At 33.8% G+C, this 26,930-nt stretch overlaps 2 protein-coding genes across 2 annotated transcripts in view; one reads left to right on the forward strand and one right to left on the reverse strand.

Moving 5' to 3' along the window:
• The window catches only part of LOC127846435 (tRNA-dihydrouridine(20) synthase [NAD(P)+]-like), a 101,050-nt gene that overhangs the window by 20,480 nt on the left and 53,640 nt on the right, over positions 1 to 26,930 (forward strand). The gene's annotated exons all lie outside the window — the stretch shown is intronic.
• On the reverse strand, positions 1,169 to 16,627 carry LOC127846445 (uncharacterized). The gene is made up of 5 exons (XM_052377696.1): positions 16,419 to 16,627; positions 12,095 to 12,206; positions 9,849 to 10,033; positions 2,929 to 3,033; positions 1,169 to 2,352 (listed from the first exon to the last, which is right to left on the reverse strand). Exons 2-5 carry the CDS (start codon positions 12,174 to 12,176, stop codon positions 2,284 to 2,286), a joined length of 441 nt encoding a protein of 146 aa, XP_052233656.1. The 5' UTR covers positions 12,177 to 12,206; positions 16,419 to 16,627; the 3' UTR covers positions 1,169 to 2,283.

Below are 26,930 nucleotides of genomic sequence, written 5' to 3' on the forward strand. Positions count from 1 at the left end.
TGATCACCTTTTGTCCGTCCTCCGTTGTGCGACGTCAACATTTGCCTTGTTCATTCCTAGAGGCCACATTTATTGTCCAATCTTCATGAAATTCGGTCAGAAGATTGGTCTAAATGATATCTTGGATGAGTTTTTGCTTGAAAAACATGGCTGCCAAGGGGCGGGGCATTTTTCCTTATATGGCTATAGTAAAATCTTGTTAACACTCAAGAGACCACATTTATTGCCCAATCTTCATGAAATTTGGTCAGAAGATTAATCCCAATAATTTCTTGGACGATTTTGAAAATGATGCCGGTGGGTTGAAAAACATGGCCGCCAGGGGGCGGGGCATTTATCCTTATACGGCTATAATAAAACCTTGTTAACACTCTAGAGGCCACATTTATTAACCGATCTTCATGAAACTTGCTCTGATGATTTGTCCCAACCTTTGCTTGAAAAACGTGGCTGCCAAGGGGCGGGGCATTTTTCCTTATATGGCTATATATGGCTACATTAAAATCTTGTAACACTCTAGAGGCCACATTTATTGTCCGATCTTCATGAAACTTGGTCAGAACATTTGTCCCATTGATACCTCGACTGAGTTCGAAACTGGGTCATGCTTGGTAAAAAACAAGGTCACTAGGTCAAAAAAAGGAAATCTGATTCAGATGCATATGAATACTTGGTCACCTGTTTAAATCTAAAACATACTTACCATTCTAGGGCCATATGGCTCAGTTTTGATAAATCTTGGTCAGAATACCATTCATTTATGACTCAGTTTTGATGGAACTTGGTAAAAGTATTATCTTGAATATGAAAGCAATGTTTGAATGTGGGTCAAGTGTGGTAAAAAAATAGATCATTTGGCCAAGTCAATTTAGCCCTTAAGGGCCATCATGACCCTTTTGTGTAATTTACTTATAAAAAATCACATAGAAATATTGATAATTTTTTGACGGAAAAATCATAATTCATCAAACAGACTAGCAAATCAATCAAACTAAATTGTGACCTCTTGGAAAGTATTTGCATTATGAAATTTGCTACTATAGTGATGAACCACTAGAACTGAGAGCCATGTGTAGGCATACCAAGCAATGATGCCGGCAAGCAATACAATTATGTTGGCCTGCCAAAATACTTTTTTGAGATAATGGTATCATGATGCAAAATATAATATATTTCAATATTTTATTAACATTTAAAAACTTACAAAATACAATATATATTTTGCATTCACATATTTGTCTGCAGTAACAATTGAATGATATAAGCTGCAGGGTTAGAAACCAACATTTTGGCAATTGTTGCTACAGATGCCCACTCTAGCTTTTTCAAAACCTTTTGTAGAAAGAACGTATATAATTTCTCACAAAATCTAGCAGCCCACCATTAAATACCATTCACTAGTGGACCCCTGCTCATTACCAATCCAATACATATCATTTACAATGCGCCAGTAAATGAGTGTTTTTGCATTACACTAGTCAAATGAATGTGATTTACATTGCACCAGGCAAATAAATGTCATTCACTTTACACTAGTCAAATGAATGTCATTGACATTACACTAGTCTAAATAATGTAATTTACATTACACCAGTCAAATGAATGTCATTTACATTACATCAGGCGAATGAATGTTATTGAAATCACACCAGTCAAGGAACATCATTTTCATCACACCAGTCAAGGAAAGGCATTTATATTACACCAGTTAAGGAAAGGCATTTGCATTTCACCAGTCAATAAATGACTTTAACAATACACCACTCAAATAATGTCATTTACATTACACCATTCAAGCAATTGCATTTACATTACATCCGTCAATTAATGTCATTTACATTATACCACTAAAAGATGTCATTTACAATCCATCATTCAATGAATGTCATTTATATTACATCAGTAAATTAATGTCATTTATATTACACTAGTCAATCAATGTCATTTATATCAATTACTGTCATTTATATTACACCAGTCAACTAATGTCATTTATATTACACCAGTTAATAAATGTCATTTACATCACACCAGTCAATGAATATGGAAATGCTATTATTGCTCAGATTTTTTACTGGCATCAGAATGTACCCATTGATGAGAATAATGCTTATGCGCAAAAATAATAAGTAAAGTGCCCACTTTACTGCTGTTTTCAATACTGCTTTGATAATAATATGTCATTGTTAATTAAATTGTTGCTGGAAACATATATATTTACACACTCAGTAATTGTATGTCATTTTAACTATAGATGTTGTAAACAAAGCTCTTGTGGTTAGACTATTTAGTGCGCTTATATTTCAAAGTCGCTTTTGTTTCTACCCCATCATCATCTGTGTAGCAGAAAGCCTGAAATTTAAACAGCAAAAATATTAAGGAACATTTACAAGGGGCATTGAGGATGATGTCCCCTATTTATTTTCAAAAAAGTGAATCAGATCATCATGAATCTTGGTGTAATGTTTGTGGACCTAAAATGTCTGCCAAGTTTGAGAACCAGTCTGATTGTCTGAAACACATCCCTATTATGATCTTATATATTATGGTCTGAATTTTGTCAAATTTATGTTGTACATTCTCAAGTCCAAAGTAATTGTTACCCAGACCTTTTAAGGTAAGTATTTTGTGACAAGCTGGCCCTCTTGTTATTACAAGAAAGCATGTTATTGTCAACAGTATGCCAAGGGATTTGTAATGGTGCCTACCTAGGATAAAGCATGTCCAAAACAATTTACAGTAAATGAAAGTTTTAACAAGTCATACCTGTTAAGCTTTAACAGACAAAAACACTGATAACATCATTAAAATGACAATTTCAAAATAAGTACCACAATTGGCATTGTAAAATACTAAAATTCAGTGGAGATACATGTCTTAAAGTTGACCTTTTCAATAATTATTTACAATGATCACTCCCTGTAATACCTGAACTAACTGCTTCTCATGTCTACTGAACTCTATCCTGTGGCTATGGAGGCGCTGTGACCGAACTAGCTGCGTCATCTTGCCATCTGAACACGTCACGGTCATCTGTAACCATGATGGTAATTGGTATCTGAATACGCAACGGACATCTGTAACATTTCTTGTAATTGGTATGTGAACACAACAGGGTCATCTGTATCAATGCCGGTAATTGGTATCTGTAAGAATGTTGTTTTGACAATCTCTTGTTGCCTACCTTATTGTACATAACTTAAACCAACAGTCGCATAACCACTGTTATCGATTTTGTGTAATGCTACTATTATATGTATAATTTGTAAATAGTCAATTGTAAATGGCAATTATACGTTAATTTTATTGATCTTATGATCACATGAAATTAACAATAATCTTCCATACGAGCTCTAAAAGTGTTTCATTACGTGTGTTTTTTTGTTATATATAAAAACACAATTATTTATTTCGTATTAACTTGATATTGGTTCATTTCTGCATTTAACAAATGCGTACAATGAAATAGCATAATATTAATACATTTTTGTTATTTTAAAAATAAATCGACTTAATAAATTTAAATAACATTATATTGATTGATATCTGCACTTAAAAATATTACAAAAATACTTTATTTCAACATAACTGTTCGAAAAATAATGAAAAAATTTACTATCCACTGATTGCATATGTTCTTTTATTCTTTTTATCTTTGTAATGTTTAGCCAAGTTACCATTACATTCATTGTCATTTTCACATTTGTGTTTTTTTCTGTCTATTATGTTTGTTTTTTAGTTTGGACCAGTAGTCCATTGTGTTTTCTTCTCACTTCTGTGATTATTTCTTTTCACTTCTTCATATCTATGGAATATTCACCTTTCTGTATCCCTATTTTTTGTTTCCTATTTTTGTTTGTATGTATGGACGTCCTATGTCTTATAAGAGAAACAAACTTGACATGTTTTAAGATAGAAACTAACTGGACAAGCACACACAAACTATCATTAACATCACCCTCCACATTTTTAAATGATTAAATTATGTACTTTAAATGTTAAAGGGCTAAACAACAAAGACAAACGCATTAAAATCTTCAAATGGCTAGACGATAAAAAATATAGTATATGCCTTTTACAAGAAAGTCACTTGACACATACTTTAGCACAAACCTTAAAAGATGAATGGGACGGAGAAATCTATCTCAGTGGAGAACATACTAATAAACAAGGCATTGCCTTTCTGATAAAAAATAATATAGGGGTCACAGCCGATAACTTTAAGGAAATAATAATTGGCAGACAAGCAAGTATAGATATCAAAATACACGAAACACAAATAACATTAATCAACGTCTACGGCCCTAACATAGACGATTCCACATTTTACGAAACATTACAATCCTTCATAATTAATAACCAAGATAAAAATATTATAATTGGTGGTGATTTCAATACTGTCCTGAACCCATTATTAGATAAAAAGAATGGAAACCTTTATACTCATACTAAAAATAGAAACATTTTAAATAACATAATTGAAAACTACAATATGATAGATATCTGGCGTACAATATACCCAAACGAAAGCAAATTCACCTGGCACTCAAACACAAAACCAACAATATTTTGTAGATTAGACTATTTTTTAATATCTGAATCTCTTTGCAATATAATTGACACATGTAACATAAAACCAGGATTCATGACTGACCACTCTCTAGTTGAACTTAAACTGCACAACATACAACCTGAAAGAGGCCCAGGATACTTTAAAATTAACAACAGCATCTTATTAGATACACAATATCAAACACAAATAAAACAGGAAATATTAAATACAGTTCAAAATAATAAAGATGCAAACCCAAACACCTTATGGGAAGTAATTAAAGGAAATATACGTAACACAACAATAAGATACACATCATTTAAACAAAAAGAAACACACAAACTTGAAACCGAAACCATCAAAACCATTGAAACACTTGAAAACCAATTTCATCAAACAAACACAAATGATACCACGGACATTGAAAATGAAATAACATTAAAAAAACAAATATTAGATGGAATCTATCATACACATCTCAATGGAATAATACTAAGAGCGCGTGCACAGCATGTTGAACACAATGAAAAAAATACAAAATATTTCGCAAACATTGAAAAACGTAGAAGTGAACAAAAAACTGTACACAAATTAGTAGTCAATGGAAAAGATATAACAAACAGAATTCAAATACTAGAAGAACAACGTTTATTTTTCGAAACCCTCTATAAACGAAAAAATGTTGAAAATAACACCCTTTTTAAAAATACACATCACGCTTTAAACCAGGAGGAAACACAACTGTGCGACGGATTGCTTAATGAATATGAATGCGGATTAGCCCTAAAAGAAATGCAAAATAACAAAAGCCCAGGATCTGATGGCATCACAATCGAATTTTATAAAATATTCTGGAATGATATAAAAACACATCTAATTAATTCACTTAACTATTCATTTAACAACGAAAACTTAACTACGCTACAAAGAGTATTATATCACTTATTCCAAAACCCGGAAAAAACTTAGAATCCTTATCAAACTGGCGCCCGATTAGTTTACTGAACAATGATTATAAAATTGCAACTAAAAGTATAGCAAACAGAATTAAAAAAATATTACCATCAATCATTTCAAAATCTCAATCTGGTTTCATAAAAGGACGTTACATTGGTGAAAACGTTCGTCTTATCCAAGAATGCATAAACTATTTCAACGATTCAAATAATCCTGGTCTAATATTCTTTGCAGACTTTGAAAAAGCATTCGATTCGCTTGATCATTCATTTATGTTCTCTTGCTTAGAAAATATGAACTTTGGTGAAAGTCTCATTCAATGGGTCAAACTATTCTATACCGATATTAACAGTATAATCATTAACAATGGCTTCTTTTCAAACAGTTTTAACATCGAACGAGGGGTTCGACAAGGATGTCCACTCTCATTATCGCTATTTATTATTTGCATCGAGTATCTATCACATCACATCCAATCAAATAAACACATAAAAGGCATATCACTAGAACCTGACGAAGAAATCAAACAATCCCTATTTGCTGACGATGCAACTTATTTTTTAAATGACAATTACGATTCTTTCCATAACCTAATAGAGTCGCTAACCCTTTACGGAATGACATCGGGTCTTAAACTAAACAAAAGTAAATGTACTGTGCTACGAGTAGGTAAATTAAAACAAAGCAATGTTCAATACAAAAAAGGAATGAAATTTAATTGGACATCCGATGAAGCCACAACGCTAGGAATTACTTTCACAAATAATGAAAAGGATACAGTTCTTAAAAACATACTACCTAAATTACAGAATTTTAAAAACTGCTTAAAATCATGGCATCATCGTAAACTTACACTTATCGGAAAAAACACAGTATTGAAAACGTTTGCACTTCCTAAATTAATATATGTTTTAACAGTTCTCCCAAATCCACCAAATGATGTTATTAACGATGTAAAATCAGCAATATTTAATTTCATATGGGACGGTAAGCCTGATAAAATAAAAAGAACTCAGTTAATTCAATCTGTAGAAAATGGAGGCATCCAATTAACGAACATTGACTCATTCTTGAATGCAATCAAATGCAGCTGGGTTAAAAGATACCTAGATAATACCAATACGAGTAAATGGAAATTATTCTACCAGAAAATCCTAAAAAAATATGGTGACTCCTTAATCTTTGAATGTAACATCAGCAATACTATCTTACATGAAATTGCAAACGAAAACATATTTTTGTCTGAAGTTCTATCAGCGTGGAGTGATGTCACTCATAACTTAGAAACCCAAACCAGCAGTAAAACAATTTTATGGAACAATAAAGACATAACTTCAAACAATAAGACCTTTTTCTATAAAGACTGGTTTGAACGAAGCATTAAATATGTCGACCAATTATATGACTACAGAATTAGGGATTTCTACTCTTTTGATAATATATGCTACATATACGGTATACCTTCAAATAGTTTTCTGAAGTACTACACACTAATCAAAAGCATACCCATACATATTAAATCTGAAATCAATACAAACAATACACCATGTACTCAAACAACATTTGTAGAAAACATACTTGGAAGAAAAAACAAAACAAATAAAATATTTTACACAATACAAATTAGAAACCCTACAGAAAACTCCAAAATCCAAAATAAATGTCCTCTTTGGAGAAAATGAACTTAATTGGAAACACATATTTACCATGCCATATAAAGCAACTATTGAAAGCACGCTGAGAAATTTTCAATATAAATACATCCATAGAATTATAGCTACAAATAAATATCTCTTTAAATGCAAATTATCTAACTCAAATCTGTGTGACTTCTGCAGTGAAAACATCGAAACTATAGAACATCTTTTTTGGGAGTGCAAACACATCCAGCCTATTTGGAATCAATTAATATCTTTTCTTGAACAACAGCAACTAAACGTTAAACTATCTTTCTTAAATGTAAGTTTCGGAATTAACTCATTGAAATCATTAGACTGTAATAATATTGTGAATTTTATGGTCATATTGATGAAATATTTTATCTTAAACATGAAGTACAAAAAACAAGTACCAAATTTTAATTGCTTTGTCCATAGTCTTAAACTAAAAATCCAGATTGAGAAAGAAATAGCCCTCAGTAATGACACATTACAAATCTTTGAACAAAAATGGAATCGGATTAAATTCTCATAATGTTTTGTCCACTTATACACATTTCACTCTAATGTTAGTTTTTCTCTATAAAATAGTTTTGTTTATTGTTTTTAATTTTAAATTTTCTATCTGACAAGATCATTGTGAATATACAACAAAACACACAAGTCCAGTATGCTTTCTTCCGACTTTATACAACTCATCATTTTTCATAACTATTCCTCTGTTGTTCTTTTCTTTTCTCTCCAAAAAAAAAAATATATATATATAGGCATATCTTGTAAAACATGTCTGAACTTTATTGCTTTGTACAATCACTATATTGTATGATCATATACATGTTTACAATGTATGTATGATATTGAATAAAAAAAAAAAAAGAAAAAAAAAAAAAAAAAAAAAAAAAGAATGTTGTTCATTGTTATCTGTAAAAATGATGTTAATTGGTCATTTGTAACGATGATGGTAATTGTAATCTGTAACAAGGACATAAATTGGTCATATGAAACGCTGATTATAATGATGATAATTGGAATCTGTAACAATGATGTTAACTGGTTATCTGCTATGATGATGGTAGTTGGTATCTGTAACAATAACAGTAATTGGTATCTGAACACACCACGGTCATCTGTATCAATGATGGTAATTGGTATCTGTAACGATGATGGCAATTGACATCTGTAAAAATGATGGTAATTGGTATCTGTTACAATGATGGTAATTGGTATCTGTAACAATTGATGGTAATTGGTATCTGTAACAATTATGGTAATTGGTATCTGTAACGATGATGCTAATTGGTATCTGTAACTATGATTTTAATTGGTATCTGGAACGATGATGTTAATTTGTCATCTGTAAAGATGATAGTTATTGATATATGAACACACCACAGTAATTTGTAACATTATTATGATAATTGGTCTGTAACGATGATGGTTTTTGGTCTTCGATTGGATTCGTACAGGGGAGAGGACTTATCATATTTTCAATTGGAGGAAAGTGTGAGTTTATTTGCTTTGTAGCAATTAGAACATTGGCCTGGACGTTACACTGGAGATAAATATTTCCTTGCATGGGCACACTTTCATGAAGTCTATTTTGTATGTCTCATCTATGACACAGTAGAGGTATAGCTGATGAAGTAAAACTTTGCCCTTGGACTTTAGGGTTATTTTTGTTGCTGTACACTGTAGTTGTATGAATGTTCTATTAACTATTTATTAAAATGATTGGATAATGTGATGACCATAGAAGGTGCAACAATCTTGACCGACCTATATTGAGCTTACAAACTGACGAATGTTAACAAAACCTGTCCATTGCAGATTCTTGATGTATTGGAAAAATATTAAGTGTTTGATGACGATCTAGCAGATTTGCAGTATAGTTGACTTTAAGGCAAACATTGTATTGAAATCAAATAAATGCTGATAAATGGGTTACAAGGTAACAACATGTATATCATTTTATTTAATCACATCCACGATTGAGTTCATAAGTATTTACTGGTTTGTTATGACTTGACTGTCAAACTCATGTCTGTTAGATCATTGAAAAAATCAAAACGCACAGACAAGTCTGACCAACATTATGACAGTCTCATGTTCAGAAACGATATGTGTTTGGACCTTGCTCAGGTTACACGTGAAACAAATTGTGTTAATGTCTGCATTATTCTTATATATATATATTTAGTATTAATTACAATATCTATAAGTTTGCAGAATAAATTGAAATTAACCACAGCTACGTGCAAAAATTTTGAAAAGTAATATTTGCATGCAAACAAGTAGAATTTTACAATCAACTTGTCGCTTAAATTTTGAAAGGTGAGGTAATATTTGCTTGCAGACATGTAGAATTTTGCAAGCAACTTGTTGGTTGACAAGTTAATAATTTAGATATGTTCACACCCCTTTTCAAGTAATGTAATTGTCTACTTATAAAGGGATTAAATTGAATTAGACGTAAACAAGAAATACATGCTATTTTGGAACTTTTGTAGTATCACCTTAAGCACAAAGTGAGAATCGTTTATGAAATAAACTTGTGTGTGTGTGTGTGTATGCGTGCGTGCCTGCGTGCTTGCGTGCGTGCGTGCGTTGGGGAAAATTTGTAAACATCGGAGCTGTACAAAAATTTAAAAAGCATAAAAAAAATGTCTTTTATGTTCTTTTACCTGCACTTCCAGTCCATTTAAGTTAAGCTCAAATTCCTGGTCCAGTTTGAATGTGTACGTGATCAGTATGTCGGGGTCTGTAGATGGGGTGGGCACGTTCGTAGATACCACCTCGCTCCCCTTGACCTCAAACGTGAGTCTGGGTGTGCTACTCAGCATGATACTGGTTGCCAATGGTGAGGCACCTGTTGTCATGACAAAATATGTTAAAGGAAATATTATTTGATATATGATACTGGTTGCCAACGGTAAGGCAGCTGTTGTACAGACAGTTAAAGGAAATATTAGTTGATACAGGATACTGATGAGTGACTGTCAATCACAAAGTGTTCAGTGAGAGCTATTGTGGTCAGTCTATGCCCAGGTTTGGTTGTCATTAACTTTTAGCTAGTTACAACTATAGAGGCCACACTTTTCATCTTAATGCCACACAACTTATTTGGCATAGTAAATTTAAGTATTATTAAGAAACATATTTTATATATGCCAATTAGAATATATCTGGTGGTTACAAGGTACAAATCTGTCTATTTTTTGTGCTTTAAAACTTAAATATAATCTTGTTTGTCAAAATGGACGTACACATCTAGAAATCCTACTTTCAGTTTTAAAAGCGGTACCTTTAAAAAAAATTAATAACTTGCTTACTTGAGGCTATAGATTTAATTTTATCTATGCCAATTAGAATATATCTGATGGTTACTAGGTAGAAATCTGTCTTTTTTGCACTTTAAAACTTAAAAATAAGTTTGTTGAAATGGACGTATACTTATACTCTTTCGGTTTTAAAACTTAAATAATTAATAAATTACTTGCTAACTAGGCTATAGATTGCATGACAATTTTGCACACTTTCTAATTGCATCTATACGTATTGATTAACATGTATTTTATTTCAAGGTGTGTGAGTTTAATGAAACTTAAGCAGAATGTTGATCTTTAGAAAACATCTAGGGTTTTTTCTGCTATGTAAAAAAGGCTGTTAAACGGACCCAATTTCAAAGCAAACAGACCCGATCCCAAACCAAAAAAATCCTAATTAAAAAATTTTATATTTTTTTGTTTTAAAAAAAAGTGTCTTTATGACTTATGATTTTTAGACACATTATCTCAATTTTATTTTTTTTAAGCAACCTACAAAATATATAACTATAATTTATATGATTTTATTCCAAATTGGCCACGTAAAGACCTGTTGTGTCAATATTTGTTAATAAAAATTCCCAATTGGTCCTTTTTGTCGATAAAAAAATCCCAAATTGCCACTTTTATCAATTTAAAATTTCCAATTTGACCAGACTCCTTTTCCCAAAATGACAAATGAAAACCCCCCTGGAGTTGGAATCAGGGTCACCTATGTCCAAAAACTGGATCCCAAGGCCAAACCTTAAAAATACTCTAGAAGCAACAGTTTTCATCCAATCTTGTGTGGTTAGATTATTAGAACTTTGCCACATTGCTGGTTCATCCAATCTTGATGAAACTGAGTTAGAATGTTTATCTTGACCATACCTAGGCTGAATTAGAATTTGGGTCACGTGTTCAAACACTAGATTACTTTGTCAATTCGTAGAATAACCTAGATATCACTTTAGAGACCAAATTTATGATTCAATATTATTGAAGTTTTGTGAGAATGTTCATCTTGACAATACTTAAGTCAACTTTAAATCTGGGTCATTTGTGTCAAAATTTTTTTTTAATCAGGTCAAATCTTTAAAACATATCTCTTTTCCACTATAGATGTCACATGTATGGCTTAGTCTTGATGGTCAATTAGGGTAAAAAAACAGATCAAGTCTCGATAATTTGTTATCCTTGAGATCAGGTGAGTGCTTCAGGACCATCATGGCCCTCTTGTCAATTCATAATAATATCTGAAATTGTATTTGGGTACATGTGTTTTGATAACAAGTAAGTTTAGGTCATAGATTTGTGAACCCATAATCTGTGCAAGCCATTTTACAATTTACCTGTTCATGTCTCACGGCATGTGCTTATTTTAATTCCTAAAAAATAAAACTGCAAGTTTAATACACATATGTGGCCCTTCAAAGGAAAAACGGTCATAATTCATGTAAGTTAAACTTTTCCCCCACCAATGGATCTGTGCTTACAATAGACTTATTTGGAGGAGAAAATACCATAAAAGATGCAAGTTGTGTTATGATTTGTTAAAGCATGCTATGCACATTTGCTTAAACATTTTCGCTTAATATTCCTCATTAACAAACAAGACAGGCTACCAATCTTGCTAAGGAACTGTTCCATTCCCTCAGTGCTGACGTGCTCCCAGGTGCCAACCATGTTCTGTTCTATGAAGTCCATTCCAGGGGGATGATGGCTTTAGTAAAGGGTCTGAATATAAATGAGAAGTAAAACACTTAGTTAATCTTGGACATAACTTGGATGGAACTAAAGAAGAATGTTAGTGGTTATTCATTAAAGCAAACTAAAATTCAGGAATTTTATGACTGTAATTCCTAATAAAGAAATAATAGTTAACATTTCAGAGTGGTGCGGTAATCGAGTGGTAACACTCTGGTCTACCATTCCAGAAGTCCCCAGTTCAATTCCTGGCCGGGGCACTGGAAATTTCAGAAATGCTTTAAGTGTTTCCCACCTAACTAGAGATGTACTGGTATGAAACCCAGGTAATTATCGCGTGTATCGGTGCTATACACTGAACACGTAAAAGAACCAAGGGATCTATTCGCAAAGAGCTAGGGTATCGCACCCCGATTCCTTGTATCTCAATACTGTCTCTTCTGCTTGCTGTCTCTTCAGCAAAACCAAAGGACCCCATTAGAAATAAGTGCTTGCACTTTCATGGGTTATCCTTGACTGCAAGGTCAAAATAAATAAATAAAAAACAAAAACAAACAACATGTTCTTTAGCATTAATATATATCTTTTAAAAAGAGTGCCTGTATTATGGAAACAACCCAGCAGATTTTCAAATAACTCGCCATAAATGATCAGCTTGATGACATGGGGTGTCTCATACATTATCCAGATCACTTGGTACAAGGTAGTGGTCAAAATTCAAGGTCAGATGAATGAATTTTTAATAACTTTAATTTTTTATCTGCCTGTAGAAACATGGTGTTGCAACCAAATAGCAGGTCCTTTGGTCCAAGGTCAAGCTCACAATTCAAGGTCAAAAGTCAATTGTAGGTTATATGTACTTTACAGTTTTTATATAATATAACTTTTCCCAGCATTTTATGGACTTTCACATTACTTTGCAAAGGTGATTCGTAAGAACCAGGTCATCATGTCAAAGGTAAATGTCACCAATCAATGTTCAAGGTCAAATAGAGTCTTGAGCAAGTTGAGGATATTTTTTTACAACTTTGCAGTTGGTAGAAACATACTTAGTAGTACACACTATAACTAAGTTCCAAGGTCAAATAACAAGGTCACATTTTAATATCAAAGGTAAAATAAATGAAGTACATTTAAGACTTTGTCCAATCTTTACCTGAAACAGTTATTTTACTAACTGGCAAACATTTTAATAAATATTGGCCAGTATTTTATGTGTTAAGCATATAGAAAAACATATTTCAAATTGTTTAAATTTTGTATTTTAAATGTTTTTATCAAGTAATTATTGGCCAAAGAAAATTGTTGACATACAAAGTCAGGCTAAAGCATGTATGAAGAAATCAATGGCAAGATTTGGTGAGCAGACTTTGTGAAAAATTAATTAAATTTCAAGGTAGTTGTAAATGCAAAAACTATTGATCATGCATGTAATTTAGGAACAACTAATTCACAGTCAATACTTAGAACTGCATGACATCCAGTCTGTGAAACAGAAAAACCTGAAAACATTGTTTTAATTATGTTTACAATGTGCCAGCTAATTTTTATTACAGATTTATTGCCACATATTGCAAGTTTCACAAGGTTTAACTGTGCCAATATATTTTGTATGGATTAATATTATGGATTATTGGTCTTGGATGTTGCATGTCCAATCCAAACCATTTAATTGTCACATTGTGTAAATGTATGGATTAATGAATTATTAAATTCAACATTTAAATTGTAAATCAAATGAATGCTATATTCTGTACAATGTCAAAGATGTAATGCTTGTAGTGATGTTTATAATATGGGCATACCTCTCAGCTTGTCATAAAATTGTCATCCATCATTCATCATGCAATTTCAAAATATATTACCATGAAGGGCCACCATGAAGGGATGGAGTGTTGCCTGTAGCAACCGGCTCCCTACATCAAAGGTTGTACTAAGAGTGTTGCCTGTAGCAACGGTCTCCCTACATCAAAGGTTATACTAAGAGGTCAAAGGTTATACTAAGAGGTCAAAGGTTATACTAAGAGGTCAAAGGTTATACTAAGAGGTCAAATCTGGCCAATAAACAGCTTGTGTGGACTGTAATTTTTAAGTAATTTTCCTGCAAAGGATCACCTGGGGGCGACAAAGTATCCCATATAAAACCTGTCTCTCTACCTTATAGGTCAGAGTCACACAGGGGTCAAGTCAAATAAGGCCACTAAGCATCTGGTCTGGACTGAAACTTTATCATTTATCATGGAATGTTTAAATAATTTTAAACAAATGTACACCATGAAGAGACAGTGTTTCACATATAACATCAGTCTCCTTGCCTCTTAGGTCAAGGTCACACTTTATCATTTAGGCTATAAAACAGTTTGTCCAGACTTTAACTTCATCATTCATCATGCAATTTTAAATAATTTTTCATATCACCATGTGATGAGAGTCGGGTTTAATATCAGCACCTCAACGGTGAAGGTAACAATTCCAGATCATGCAGACATTCCAAAAATACAATGTAATTTTTACTGCTCATATTTCATTTTTGCTCATTTTTATTTTCAGGTTTTTTTTTTTGCCCTCGGATCGAATGATTGGGGGGGGGTGTATAATGTTTTTGGCCTGTCTGTCTGTCATTTTGTCTCTAAACTTTAAGTTAAAGTTTTGCAATATTGAATATAGCAACTTGATATTTGGCATGCATGTGTATCTCATGGAGCTGCACATTTTGAGTAGTGAAAGGTCAAGGTCATCCTTCAAGGTCAAAGATCAAATATGTGGCTTCAAAACTTTAACTTTAACCTTGGTTAAACTTTTGCAATATTGAAGAAAGCAACTTGATATTTGTCATGCATGTGTATCTCATGGAGCTACACATTTTGAGTGGAGAAAGGTCAAGGTCATCTTTCAAGGTCAAATGTTAAATATATGGCTTCAAAGCGCGCAATAGGGGGCATTTGGTTTCTGACAAACGCATCTTTTGTTTTTCTATGATATAAATAATGTTTTGCTCTTTAATTATTTTCCGAACATTTGGACCAGCTACATAGCATTTTTAATCTGACCTGTATTTAAAACATCAGTCAGGTCCAACAGTCCGGCACTTTGGGGAATATCTGATCATGTCAGGTCCAAACTGTAACTTACAGGTTGAATGTCGTATGACAGTTTGGTCAGACTTAAACTTAGCATTTATCATTGAGTTGAAAATAAATGAACCAAAAATGGGTACTGTTTGGAATTGTGTCACCTGAATTGGCAAAAGTCGAGGTCACACTTAAGACCAAATGTTAAATATAATGAATGGTGCTGTTTGTGACATAATTAAAAGCATGATAGAAAATGGGCTGGACATGTTGCCAACAGGCATCTAGACATCTTACAGAACAGGTGAAAATAAGACAATGGGCTTGTTTGTTGTTCCTTATTGTTATTCCTCCCTTCGAAGAAGAGGGGGTATATTGTTTTGCACATGTTGGTTGGTCTGTCTGTCGGTCCATCCACCAAATGGTTTCCGGATGATAACTCAAGAACGCTTTGGCCTAGGATCATGAAACTTCATAGGTACATTGATCATGACTGGCAGATGTCCCCTATTGATTTTCAGGTCACTAGGTCAAAGGTCAAGGCCACAGTGACCTGAAGCAGTAAAATGGTTTCTGGATGATATAGATATATATATATTAACTATTGATACTTAGGTAATGTATTCACACAATGTCTGCCACTTCAATTGAGAGCCCATTTGGGGGGCATGCGTGTTTTACAAGCAGCCCTTGTTATTTAAACATTTTGTAGAGAATATTGCTGCATACAAACTATCTGTATATTAAATTTTGAATGCAGTTACTATTGCCTTCAGTTATTTAATAATGAAAACATAACAGTTACAATTATTAATAACCAAATTATGGATTTTAATGACAACAAAGCACTCAGAATGTTCTACTGGTATTTTACATGTATAACATAAATTTCAGTGAAGCATGGTCATTTTTTGTCTTAAACAAATCAAAAAGGTCTTGGCACTTAATTGGGCCCTCAAAATACTATGTAATTAAATAAGACAAATTTAAATAACAAATCATTTTTCTTTGTTTTAGCAAAATGAAATAAAGTAAAAATTAAATAATATTAAATTGCCTCTGGTAGAGTGTAAAGAATAGTAATTAAATAAATGAATTCAGTACATGTTCACTTTACTGTATACAATTGTAATAATCAAATATACATTTAGAATGTAATGATAAAACCAACCTTTAGATAAGGTTCATCAAGGTATATCCTTTAGCTCATAGAAATACAATTAACAAGTTGACCATCATGTTTTACATGTCAAACAATGGCAGCATGCTATCAAATAAGTTGAAGCAAACTAACCAATATCCGTGAACTTTCATTAACAAACATGTAAGGCAGATATATTGATCAAACATTAGCTTTTATTAAATCTCCTGTTTCAAATAATCACTTGTACATAACAGTGGTAACCCGTAGAGCATTAGTGTTAAAATCTGATAAAAGCTCAAGTGAACGTTATAGCTAATTGTGATCACTCCATGCCCTTACATATTGGAACTTGCAGGCAGAGTCAATACAGTATGAACATAAGACAAGAAATGAAAGTAGTATTAAACATTTCATTGTGAAAATTGTTTGCTTGTATCTTCATCCTTGCAATAAAAAAAATGGCACAATTACATTTGCATATTATAATTTATTAATATATTGTTACTCTGTTATTGATTTATTCCTTGTTGTAGACATTATATTCACTTAGTTTAATAATAAAGGAAGTAATAAATTATAACAAATAGTTAATGCTAATATTCAACAGGGAACATTCAGGATGAGAGAACCGCTCGCTCAAAAGTGCCCATGTGAGAAAAAAGTGCGTGCGCAAAAGTGCCCTTTTGAGAAAACATCCTCCCTGCACTTTTAAAATCCCAGCTTATTGCTCGTATTTTTAACCAGGTTTTCTGAAGGATAAAACTGGTTATTAGATTGGCGAATGTCGGCGGGCGGGGGGAACAAGCCTGTCCTGGCCATAAGTATGTCATTTATTGTGAGATTTAAAAATCATTTGGCACATTTATTCACCATCATTGGACAGTGTGTCACGCAAAAGAATTACGTCGATATCTGCAATGTCAAGGTCAAACTTTAAGTTCAAAGGTCAAAAATGGCCATAATTGATATTGTCCGGGCCATAACTATTGCATTCATTGTGAGATTTTAAAATTATTGCTGCATTTGTTCACAATCATTGGACGGTGTGTCATGCGAAAGAACTCCATCGATATCTCCGAGGTCAAATTTGCCACAACTAAAAATAGATTGAATTTGACACAAGGGGGGTAACTAGGAACAATCAGTTACAATGCATATTTGAATTGTCTTCCTTCATCAGACTCTTTTTTTATGCCCCTGGATCGAATGATCGGGGGTATATTGTTTTTGGCCTGTCTTTCTGTCTGTCTGTCATTTTGTACCTAAACTTTAACCTAAAACTTTAACCTTGGTTAAAGTTTTGCAATATTGAATAACTTTTGCAATATGGAATATAGCAACTTGATATTTGGCATGCATGTGTATATCATGGAGCTGCACATTTTGAGTGTTAAAAGGTCAAGGTCATCCTTCAAGGTCAAAGGTAAATAAAAAAGCGGCGCATTAGGGAGCATTGTGTTTCTGACAAACACATCTCTTGTTTCAAATTGAAAACCTGGTTTTGTGACAATTTTGTCCCTTGTTAAAATATTGTGTGTATCTAAATTTTTGGCCATTATTTTTTTACCTATATTTGTGTTTAGAAAACATGTTCATTTAATTTTTAATATCAAGAAAGGATTCAATTTACATACCAATAATCTTCCATCTGGTACACTACATAAAAAGACTACTAGAAATAAGTTTCAAGCTTTGTAACTTTACTTCATGATACACATTCAAGAAAATTCCAGTATTGGTAGAACATTTCAGAGCTAAATATTTTTGTAAGTGTTTTGTTTATGGTGTATTGTCAGAACAAGAAGATACAATTGTTTCCAAAGTGTTTTACAACCAGTTTAGTGTCAGGAATGAGAAGTGTTTTGAAAATGTCAATGTCTTGTGTTACAAATTGATGTATTTAACATACATTTGTTAATATATTAAATGTGTTTACCTTTTATTATCTTTCATTTCACTTGAACATGCCATAACAGTAAACTGTATCCGTCCGTACGTCCGTCAGTCCGTCTGTCTGTCATTGTATGTGTGTGTCCCAAAACTTTAACCTTCGTTAAAGTTTTGCAATAATTCTTGCATTATTGAAGATAGCAACTTGGTATTTGGCATGCATGTGTATCTCATGGAGCTGCACATTTTGATTGGTGAAAGGTCAAGGTCATCCTTCAAGGTCAAAGGTCAAATATATGACTTGAAAGCGGTGAAATAGGGGGCATTGTGTTTCTGACAAACACATCTCTTGTTTCACTTAGAAAATTGAAAAATTTGGTTCAGTTTTGTGTTTAGGTCCACTTTATTCCTAAAGTATCAAAGCTATTGCTTTCATACTTGCAACATAATAATAAGGGGACTGTGCAGGCAAAGTTATGTTACTCTGACTGGCATTTTGACAGAATTATGGCCCCTTTTATACTTAGATAATTGAACATTTGGTTAAGTTATGTGTGTTGGTCCATTTTACTCCTGAAGTATCATAGCTATAGTTGCTTTCAGACTTGGAACACTCGCTATTAAACTATCATAAGGGGACTGTATAGGAAAAGTTGCATAGCTCTTGTTGGCATTTTAACGGTATTATGGCCCTTTTTTTACTTAGTAACTTCAAATATTTTGATAAATTTTGTGTTTAGATTCACTTTGCTTCTAAAGTATCAAGGCTATTGCTTTCAAACTTCCAAAACTTTCTTATTATCATGAGGGTACTGAACTTAGCAAGTTGAATTTGACCTTTGAATGACCTTGACTCTCAAGGTCAAATAAATGAATTTTTCTTAAATTGCCATAACTTCTTTATTTATGATCAGATTTGATTCATACTTTGACAAAACAACACTTACCTGACATAGCACAATGGACTTCACCCAAACCATCCCCCACGCCCTATGCCCAGAATCCCCCCCCCCCCCCAAAGAAAAAAATTATAATTTTGTTTTTCCTTTTTTAACCAGGTTTTCCGAAGGAAAAAACTGGTTATTAGATTGGCGAATGCGGGCGGGCTGGCTGGCTGGCTGGCGGGCTGGCGGAATAAGCTTGTCCGGGCCATAACTATGTCGTTCATTGTCAGATTTTAAAATCATTTGTTCACCATCATTGGACGGTGTGTCGCGCGAAATAATTACGTCGATATCTCCAAGGTCAAGGTCACACTTTGAGTTCAAAGGTCAAAAATGGCCATAAATGAGCTTGTCCGAGCCATAACTATGTCGTTCATCGTCAGATTTGAAAATCATTTGGCACATTTGTTCACCATCATTGGACGGTGTGTCGCGCGAAATAATTACGTCGATATCTCCAAGGTCAAGGTCACACTTTGAGTTCAAAGGTCAAAAATGGCCATAAATGAGCTTGTCCTGGCCATAACTATGTCATTCATTGTGAGATTTTAAAATCATTTGGCACATTTGTTCACCATCATGGGACGGTGTGTCCCACGAAAGAATCACGTCAATATCTCCAATGTCAAGGTCGCCACGACTAAAAATAGATTAAAAAAAAAAAAACTTACAAAGGGGGTTAATTTTTTTTGGTCATTTCAAAAGTTCAGTTTGAGTTTTCTCCCTTTATCAGATTTTTTTTTCACAATGAAAACCTGGTTTTGTGACAATTTTGTCCCTTGTTTCCCCATATTTTTGAAAGATAATCTAATAAATGACCACCCCTCCACACTATACCCCTCTCCTTACCCCCACCCCATCCCCCACCCAAAAAGTTTTGTTTTTTTTGCAACATGGTAAAAAAAACAACAAATAATTATTTATTATGCCCTCCTTCGAAGAAGAGGGGGTATATTTTTTTGCACATGTCGGTCGGTCTGATAACTCAAGAACGCTTACGCCTAGGATCATGAAACTTTATAGGTACATTGATTAAGACTCGCAGATGACCCCTATTGCTTTTCAGGTCACTAGGTCAAAGGTCACGGTCACGGTGACTAGAACCAGTAAAATGGTTTCCAGATGATAACTCAAGAACGCTTACGCCTAGGATCATGAAACATCATAGGTACATTGATCATGACTTGCAGATGACCCCTATTGATTTTCAGGTCACTAGGTCAAAGGTCAAGGTCACAATGACTCGACACAGAAAAAGGGTTTCCGGATGATAACTCAAGAAGGCTTACGCCTAGGATCCTGAAACTTCATAGGTACATTGATCATGACTCGCAGATGACCCCTATTGATTTTCAGGTCACTAGGTTAAAGGTCAAGGTCACGGTGACTCGAACCAGTAAAATGGTTTCTAGATGATAACTCAAGAACGTTTACGCATAGGATCATGAAACTTCATAGGTACATTGATCATGACTCGCAGATGACCCCTTTTGATTTTCAGGTCACTAGGTCAAAGGTCAAGGTCATGGTGACTCGAACAAGTAAAATGGTTTCCGGATGATAACTCAAGAACGCTTACGCTTAGGATCATGAAACTTCATAGGTACATTGATCATAACTCACAGATGACCCTTATTGATTTTCAGGTCACTAGGTCAAAGATCAAGGTCACGATGACTAGAACCAGTAAAATGGTTTGCAGATGATAACTCAAGAAAGCTTATGCCTAGGATCATGAAACTTCATAGGTACATTGATCATGACTCGCAGATGACCCCTATTGATTTTCAGGTCACTACGTCAAAGGTCAAGCTGACGGTGACTCGACACAGTAAAATGGTTTCCGAATGATAACTCAAGAAAGCTTACACCTAGGATCATGAAACTTCATAGGAACATTGATCATGACTGGCAGATGACCCCTATTGATTTTTAGGTCACTAGGTCAAAGGTCAAGGTCACAGTGACAAAAAACGTATTCACACAATGGCTGCCACTACAACTGACAGCCCATATAGGGGGCATGCATGTTTAACAAACAGCCCTTGTTTCATTTTTGAAGGATCATCCTACCCAAGCTATTGCTATCAAACTTGAAATATAATCTTATTAGTTTGTGTTATGTCTTTACGAATGTTCAATAGATTGTGGAAAATATACCTGAACTCAGAATCGTCTATAAAGTACTACTTCTTTAAAACATAAGCAATCAATATGTTTCAATTATTGTCCTCTTCCACTTAGAATATGATTATATTACCCTGACCTAATTGAATATAAACAATTTCCCCATGATGGCTTACGTTATACGTTAAGCACTCGAATAGTCGAGCGCGCCGTCTTCTGACAGCTCTTGTTAAGTTTTCTTAAAACTTAAAACGCAAAATCTATCTTTTCCCTTCGGACTACGATGCTTCTGTCGAGAATGATAAATTGTCTTGAATAGGTTTTTGTTTTTGAACCAGTTATTGTCTCTCTCTCTCTTTTTTTTATGACATAATGCCTGGGCATTCGATTGCAATTAATCTTTTTTTCTTAAAGATGTAAATTAAATTCTTTTTGTAATCTATCCCCAGCAATGCGCCAATATTGACTTAAGTCCAAGTGATAGTCAAATAACTTTTATATGTGCTGACACATAGATCTCCTCTTACATGTCACTGTATGAAAATTTTAGAATAAATTATATTTCAAAAGCTGAAATGTAGGATGTATTACATGTTATCAATTTTTGCATGTTGACTCTTGCATGGCTTTAATGTCATGGATTATGAGTGAAGTATTGTTATTGAAGATTGATTATGTTAAATTAATAAAAGGTATTAGTTCCTGCTTTATCCAGTGTATTACAATATCCTGAACAGATTACAGCATTTGCTCTGCACATGTTGGGTTATTTTTGTTATGAAGTTTCTTTTTGTGTCTAAAATGTACTGCATCTTGATATCAAATTGTTTGTTTTATTGAATCTGTTTCATTTCTATGAAAATGAAGATTGTATGGGCAAATCCAATTTACATGTCACAGCTTAATCCTTTACCACTAAAAAGCAAAGTCAGTCGCAGTCTGTTCAGGTTTTATACTGTTTGCTGCTCATCAGTATCAAAATTTTGGAAATGAAGCCTTAAAAGTTTGAATCTAGTAAAAAAAGGTCTTAAATGTAACTTTGTAAGGGACAAAAAATGCATGAAAATACATATGTAAGTGGTAAAGGGTTAAAACATTGACTGTTATAACCCCCCCCCCCCCCCCCACACACACACACACACACTAAAATTATATTAAACACTTGTGTATTAGGATGATATCAATGTTGAGGTACAGTACAGCCAAAGCGGAACAAACGTATTTCGCGATCCGCGGCGGCAAGGCGAAACGAGTCGATGCCGCGTCAGTCGTTGAAGCCGCGTCAGTATGCGGCGGCAAGTCGCATTTCCCCACAAAACTTCGCATCTGTCCGCCGAGGCATGCCGCTATCCGCGACATGATGCCGAGTCGATGCGCATCATGAAATAACAAATCTTTTTAAAATAATTAGTTACATGTAGTTAACAAATTTTGAAAGAACAATTATAATAATAATTAAAATCATAATAAATTTATTGTGCGCGGATTGTATTAGCATATACATGTAAGCATAGTTAATGTGTCTTTCCAATTAAGTTTGTTTCCCGCCCGTAATGTATGTATTTCACACATAAACAAGGTCACGTAATTATGTTTTCGCACATACAAGTGGTCAAGGCTCCAGCATATGGTGGATTTATAAATTAATTCATGTTGATTTTGCTATTAAATTTAAGCTGAGAAAATTAGCAGTTTGAAGCCACATCAATAATCAAGACGGTGACGACGTATTTGTTGTTTTGTTGATTATCAGCTTATTATAACTATTGTTTGAATATGCGTATATAAACACGTTTTATTTTGTTCATATTATACAGTTAATATCGCTACTAATTTACCCGCTAATCCCGTATATTCCAGTTTTAAAGCAAATGCAGGTAAATATTTACGATACACAAACATTCTCGATATTTCCTTAAGTATCAAATACATTTTAGCATTTGTTACTATTTATAGAGATGATGAAATAACGTCTAATCGGGGCGTTTTTTTCAACTGAACACGCGATTTACGCCTGACGTGATGTTCATGTATTTATTCAACACAAAATACACCCAAACTTTCCAGACAACGTTCTACATGTCTGCATAATTTTCGCGCGCTTTTTATGAAACAAAGAATATTTTAGCACTGTTTATTTGACGCTAGAATTTGTCAAAGGTCGTGTTAGCATTAAAATTCGGAAGTGTGTTTCGGATTACATATTAAATAATGATAATCGAACGAAACATTAAAAGTTGCGCGTAATTAATTATACGCTACACATGCATGTATGTACATGTAGGTGGATATCTTTTCACTCGATCCGCCGCGTACGTATGCGGCGGATTTACTCCGCGAAAGTACGCGAGGTTAACATAGACTCGGCGTCGTAGCGCGGATCGATGCCGAGTGCCACGGCGATACGCCGCGTGAACACACGATTCGGCCGCCGCGTACTAATAATCTGGCCGTGGCGTAGCCGCGGATTATGTTTGTGCCGCTTTAGCTGTACTGTACGATAATGTAATCGCTATATGGAAATGGTGTGTTGGGTACAACACATGTTTTAACAGCTCAATGGCAGGGTTCGCACAGACCTTGAAAAGTTCTTGAAAATCAAAGTTTATCTTGAAAAGTGCTTAAAAACGATCTGGAGTGCTTAAAAGTGCTTATTTTCAACCATAGCCTTGAAAAGTGCTTAGAAAGTGCTTGAATTCAGTTGGAAAAGTGCTTGAAAATGAAATAAAAACAATTAAAAATGTTAAAAACAGATTCATTATTTCCAAGCTTTCAGATAATTTCACATCATATCGATCCGATGATATTGATCGCTCCTCCTATCTGACCCACGCCAATTTTCACGCGCTTTTTATCAGAACAAAGAAATTCATTTATTTCATGTAGAAGTTGTTACCTAAAATAGCTGTACACGATGCGTGCAAACCATGTCAGATGATTTACACATGTTGCAATACAACTGTCCTGATTGGGCGCTTATTTCATCAAATCTTTAAATAGAATCATATGAGGAAATTCATTTGATACTTTTGAAAATTGCAAACGTTTGTGTTTATGACTCTAATCGTCTATATTACCCACCCATAATTTGATTTTAAAAATGGAAATCAAGCATATATGGGATTATTGAGTAATGGATAAAGATGGGAGAAGTTGAAGTATGCGATTGAGACAGTTGAAACGTATGTATCGGGGAATCTGAAGACTCGGGATAATACGATTACTACAATCAGTTATGAGTTCTCCTTGGCTTCAAACTGTTAATTGAATAATCAAACACTCAATTAAAACTCTTCTAAATGCGGTATCCTACAGCTAGGTGCGAACACTGTTTTCTTTTATACGCGTTGTTATATAAGACAAAAAACACTGTCATGGGCATGGGTGTGAAATACATTATTCATTATCACTTTTAAATGAAAGGGATCAATACAATACGTTTATGTTGAATTATTTTATTTTAAGCGAACAGGATGAACACGGCGGTATATATTATGGGTCTGCAGTGATTCGTGGTGTTCACATTATGGCAAATGGCCCCGCGACATTTGATCTGAATACTCATCGTGGGGTTCATATTGGTAAGGGAACACAGTGAGATGAACACCGCAGCGAGTGGCGTTTGTTTAAGTACATGGTGCCTGTACTATAGGGTAAAAATACATATTTTAATGAGTCGGAAGTCGTAGTTTTTTTCAAGATTTATGACAGTTCCGATCTGTTTATACTAGCAGGTACTGGATCGGTATGGGTTTTTTAATGTAAGGAGGTAACTACTACTCATCTGTCGCCAATTGGTCTACATTTTTTTGTTTGCATTATGCCATTACGCTGCTGAAATATGCCAGTGAATAAGTGCATTTTTCAGAAAGGGTTGCTTTTGAAGGTTATTGACAACGCCAATTCTAAGTATGCAGAACAGATATAGAGATGTCTAGTATGGGGGAATCCGTGTTGTTAAGCCACCAGATGAGTGAACATTTAGAATACATATTCAATACAAATAACGGATTTTGTTTTGGTATGTGTACCGTAAAACGCTGTGTATAAAGCGCATTTATGTATAACGCGCATCTACTTTTTTAAGCTAAAAAATCGGGAAAAAAGTTTTTGAATCAAAAAAATTGGGGGAAAAATTCCATACCGCAGGCTAACTGAAAATCGTTATATTTACATTTCCGATCTTTCGTGTTCTTTTATTGCTTCAATTATTAATTATTTTTAAGACGATAACGATACAACTAGTTTGTGTTTTTTTTAAATCATATTATGCGTAAAAATAAATGTTTGGACTTAAATGAATTATGCATGAAATGCACACTTTCCACGAGGATACCATCAAGGTTTTCATCTTATGTCTCTGAAGTAACTGTCCACAATTTTACACAACCGCGCGTTTATTTACATTGCTGATATCATGCGTTCTTTTCAAGTGTCTGTAACTGACAGGAGAGTTTAACGACTCAAACTTCTCAACACCATTACGACATTACCGGCGATAAACAAACGATGGAGGTGTGAAGCCATTGGCCAGTTCGCATGTTTTGATAATAGCCCAGCTACACAAAACTTGACAGGTGACGCAAATTGCTCGATAATAACACCCTCAATCTTGACAAGACGTATGAAAACGTGTAAACAAAAACAACATCAATTTTAAAATTTTAACACATTTGAAAAGCAAGAAAAATAATCATAAATATATCCGGAAAGACCTTGCCGACATACTATTGTAAATCGACAAGTGCCTCCAAATAAATTGTGTAACCCTAGTACAGTAGGGTATAATATTGTGGGAAAACAATAACATTTAAATAAAAATGGCTTCCTTGTTTTTCATTCTCTTCTTCAAATTTATTTGATTTCAATTCTCTGTACATACCTGAAAAAGATAGAAAATATTTATGTTAACTTTATAATGTTTGTCCATCTTATTCGTATCGTAAATATAACACTATTATTAATATAGAGTTTAAACACCGGGAAACAGAATGATACGAATTACCGCAACTGGGTAACTGAGAAGGAAAGAATGTCTTGACATGGCTGTAGTTGTGCATAATGCGCATCAAGTTTTTAAAATCAAATTTTGGGGTAAAAAAGTGCGCCTTATACACAACTTTTTACGGTAATGCCTTTGGTCAATTACAGGACTAAATCATAATGAAATATCTTACTTTTGATTAAAACAGTTGTTACGGTATCAGGGTAGTGCAGAATGTTGTAAGAATGTTAAGCAAGAAGGGACCAATTTAGCGAAAAATGTCAGTATTGGACACTAAAATAATATACATTCTTCAGTATGTCGGACTAAAAAAGTGCTTGAATTTGGATTTTTTCCCCTTGAAAATACTTAAAAAGTGTTTGAATTTCATTCAAGAAAATCAGTATGGACCCTGAATGGTCAAGGTCAAACTTCATTTCTCAAATATGAATGTTATATCGCTAGTCCTGACTGTAACTTGATCATTTATCAGTCATTTCAATTATATCAAGCATTGTTGACAAGGGGCTCAACATGCACTTGACATGCATCTGCAATATTGCAGATTCTTAATTAAAGTCTCTTCAATCAATA

This window comes from Dreissena polymorpha, chromosome 9 (genome assembly GCF_020536995.1).
Source record: "Dreissena polymorpha isolate Duluth1 chromosome 9, UMN_Dpol_1.0, whole genome shotgun sequence".
Lineage (NCBI taxonomy): Eukaryota > Metazoa > Mollusca > Bivalvia > Myida > Dreissenidae > Dreissena > Dreissena polymorpha.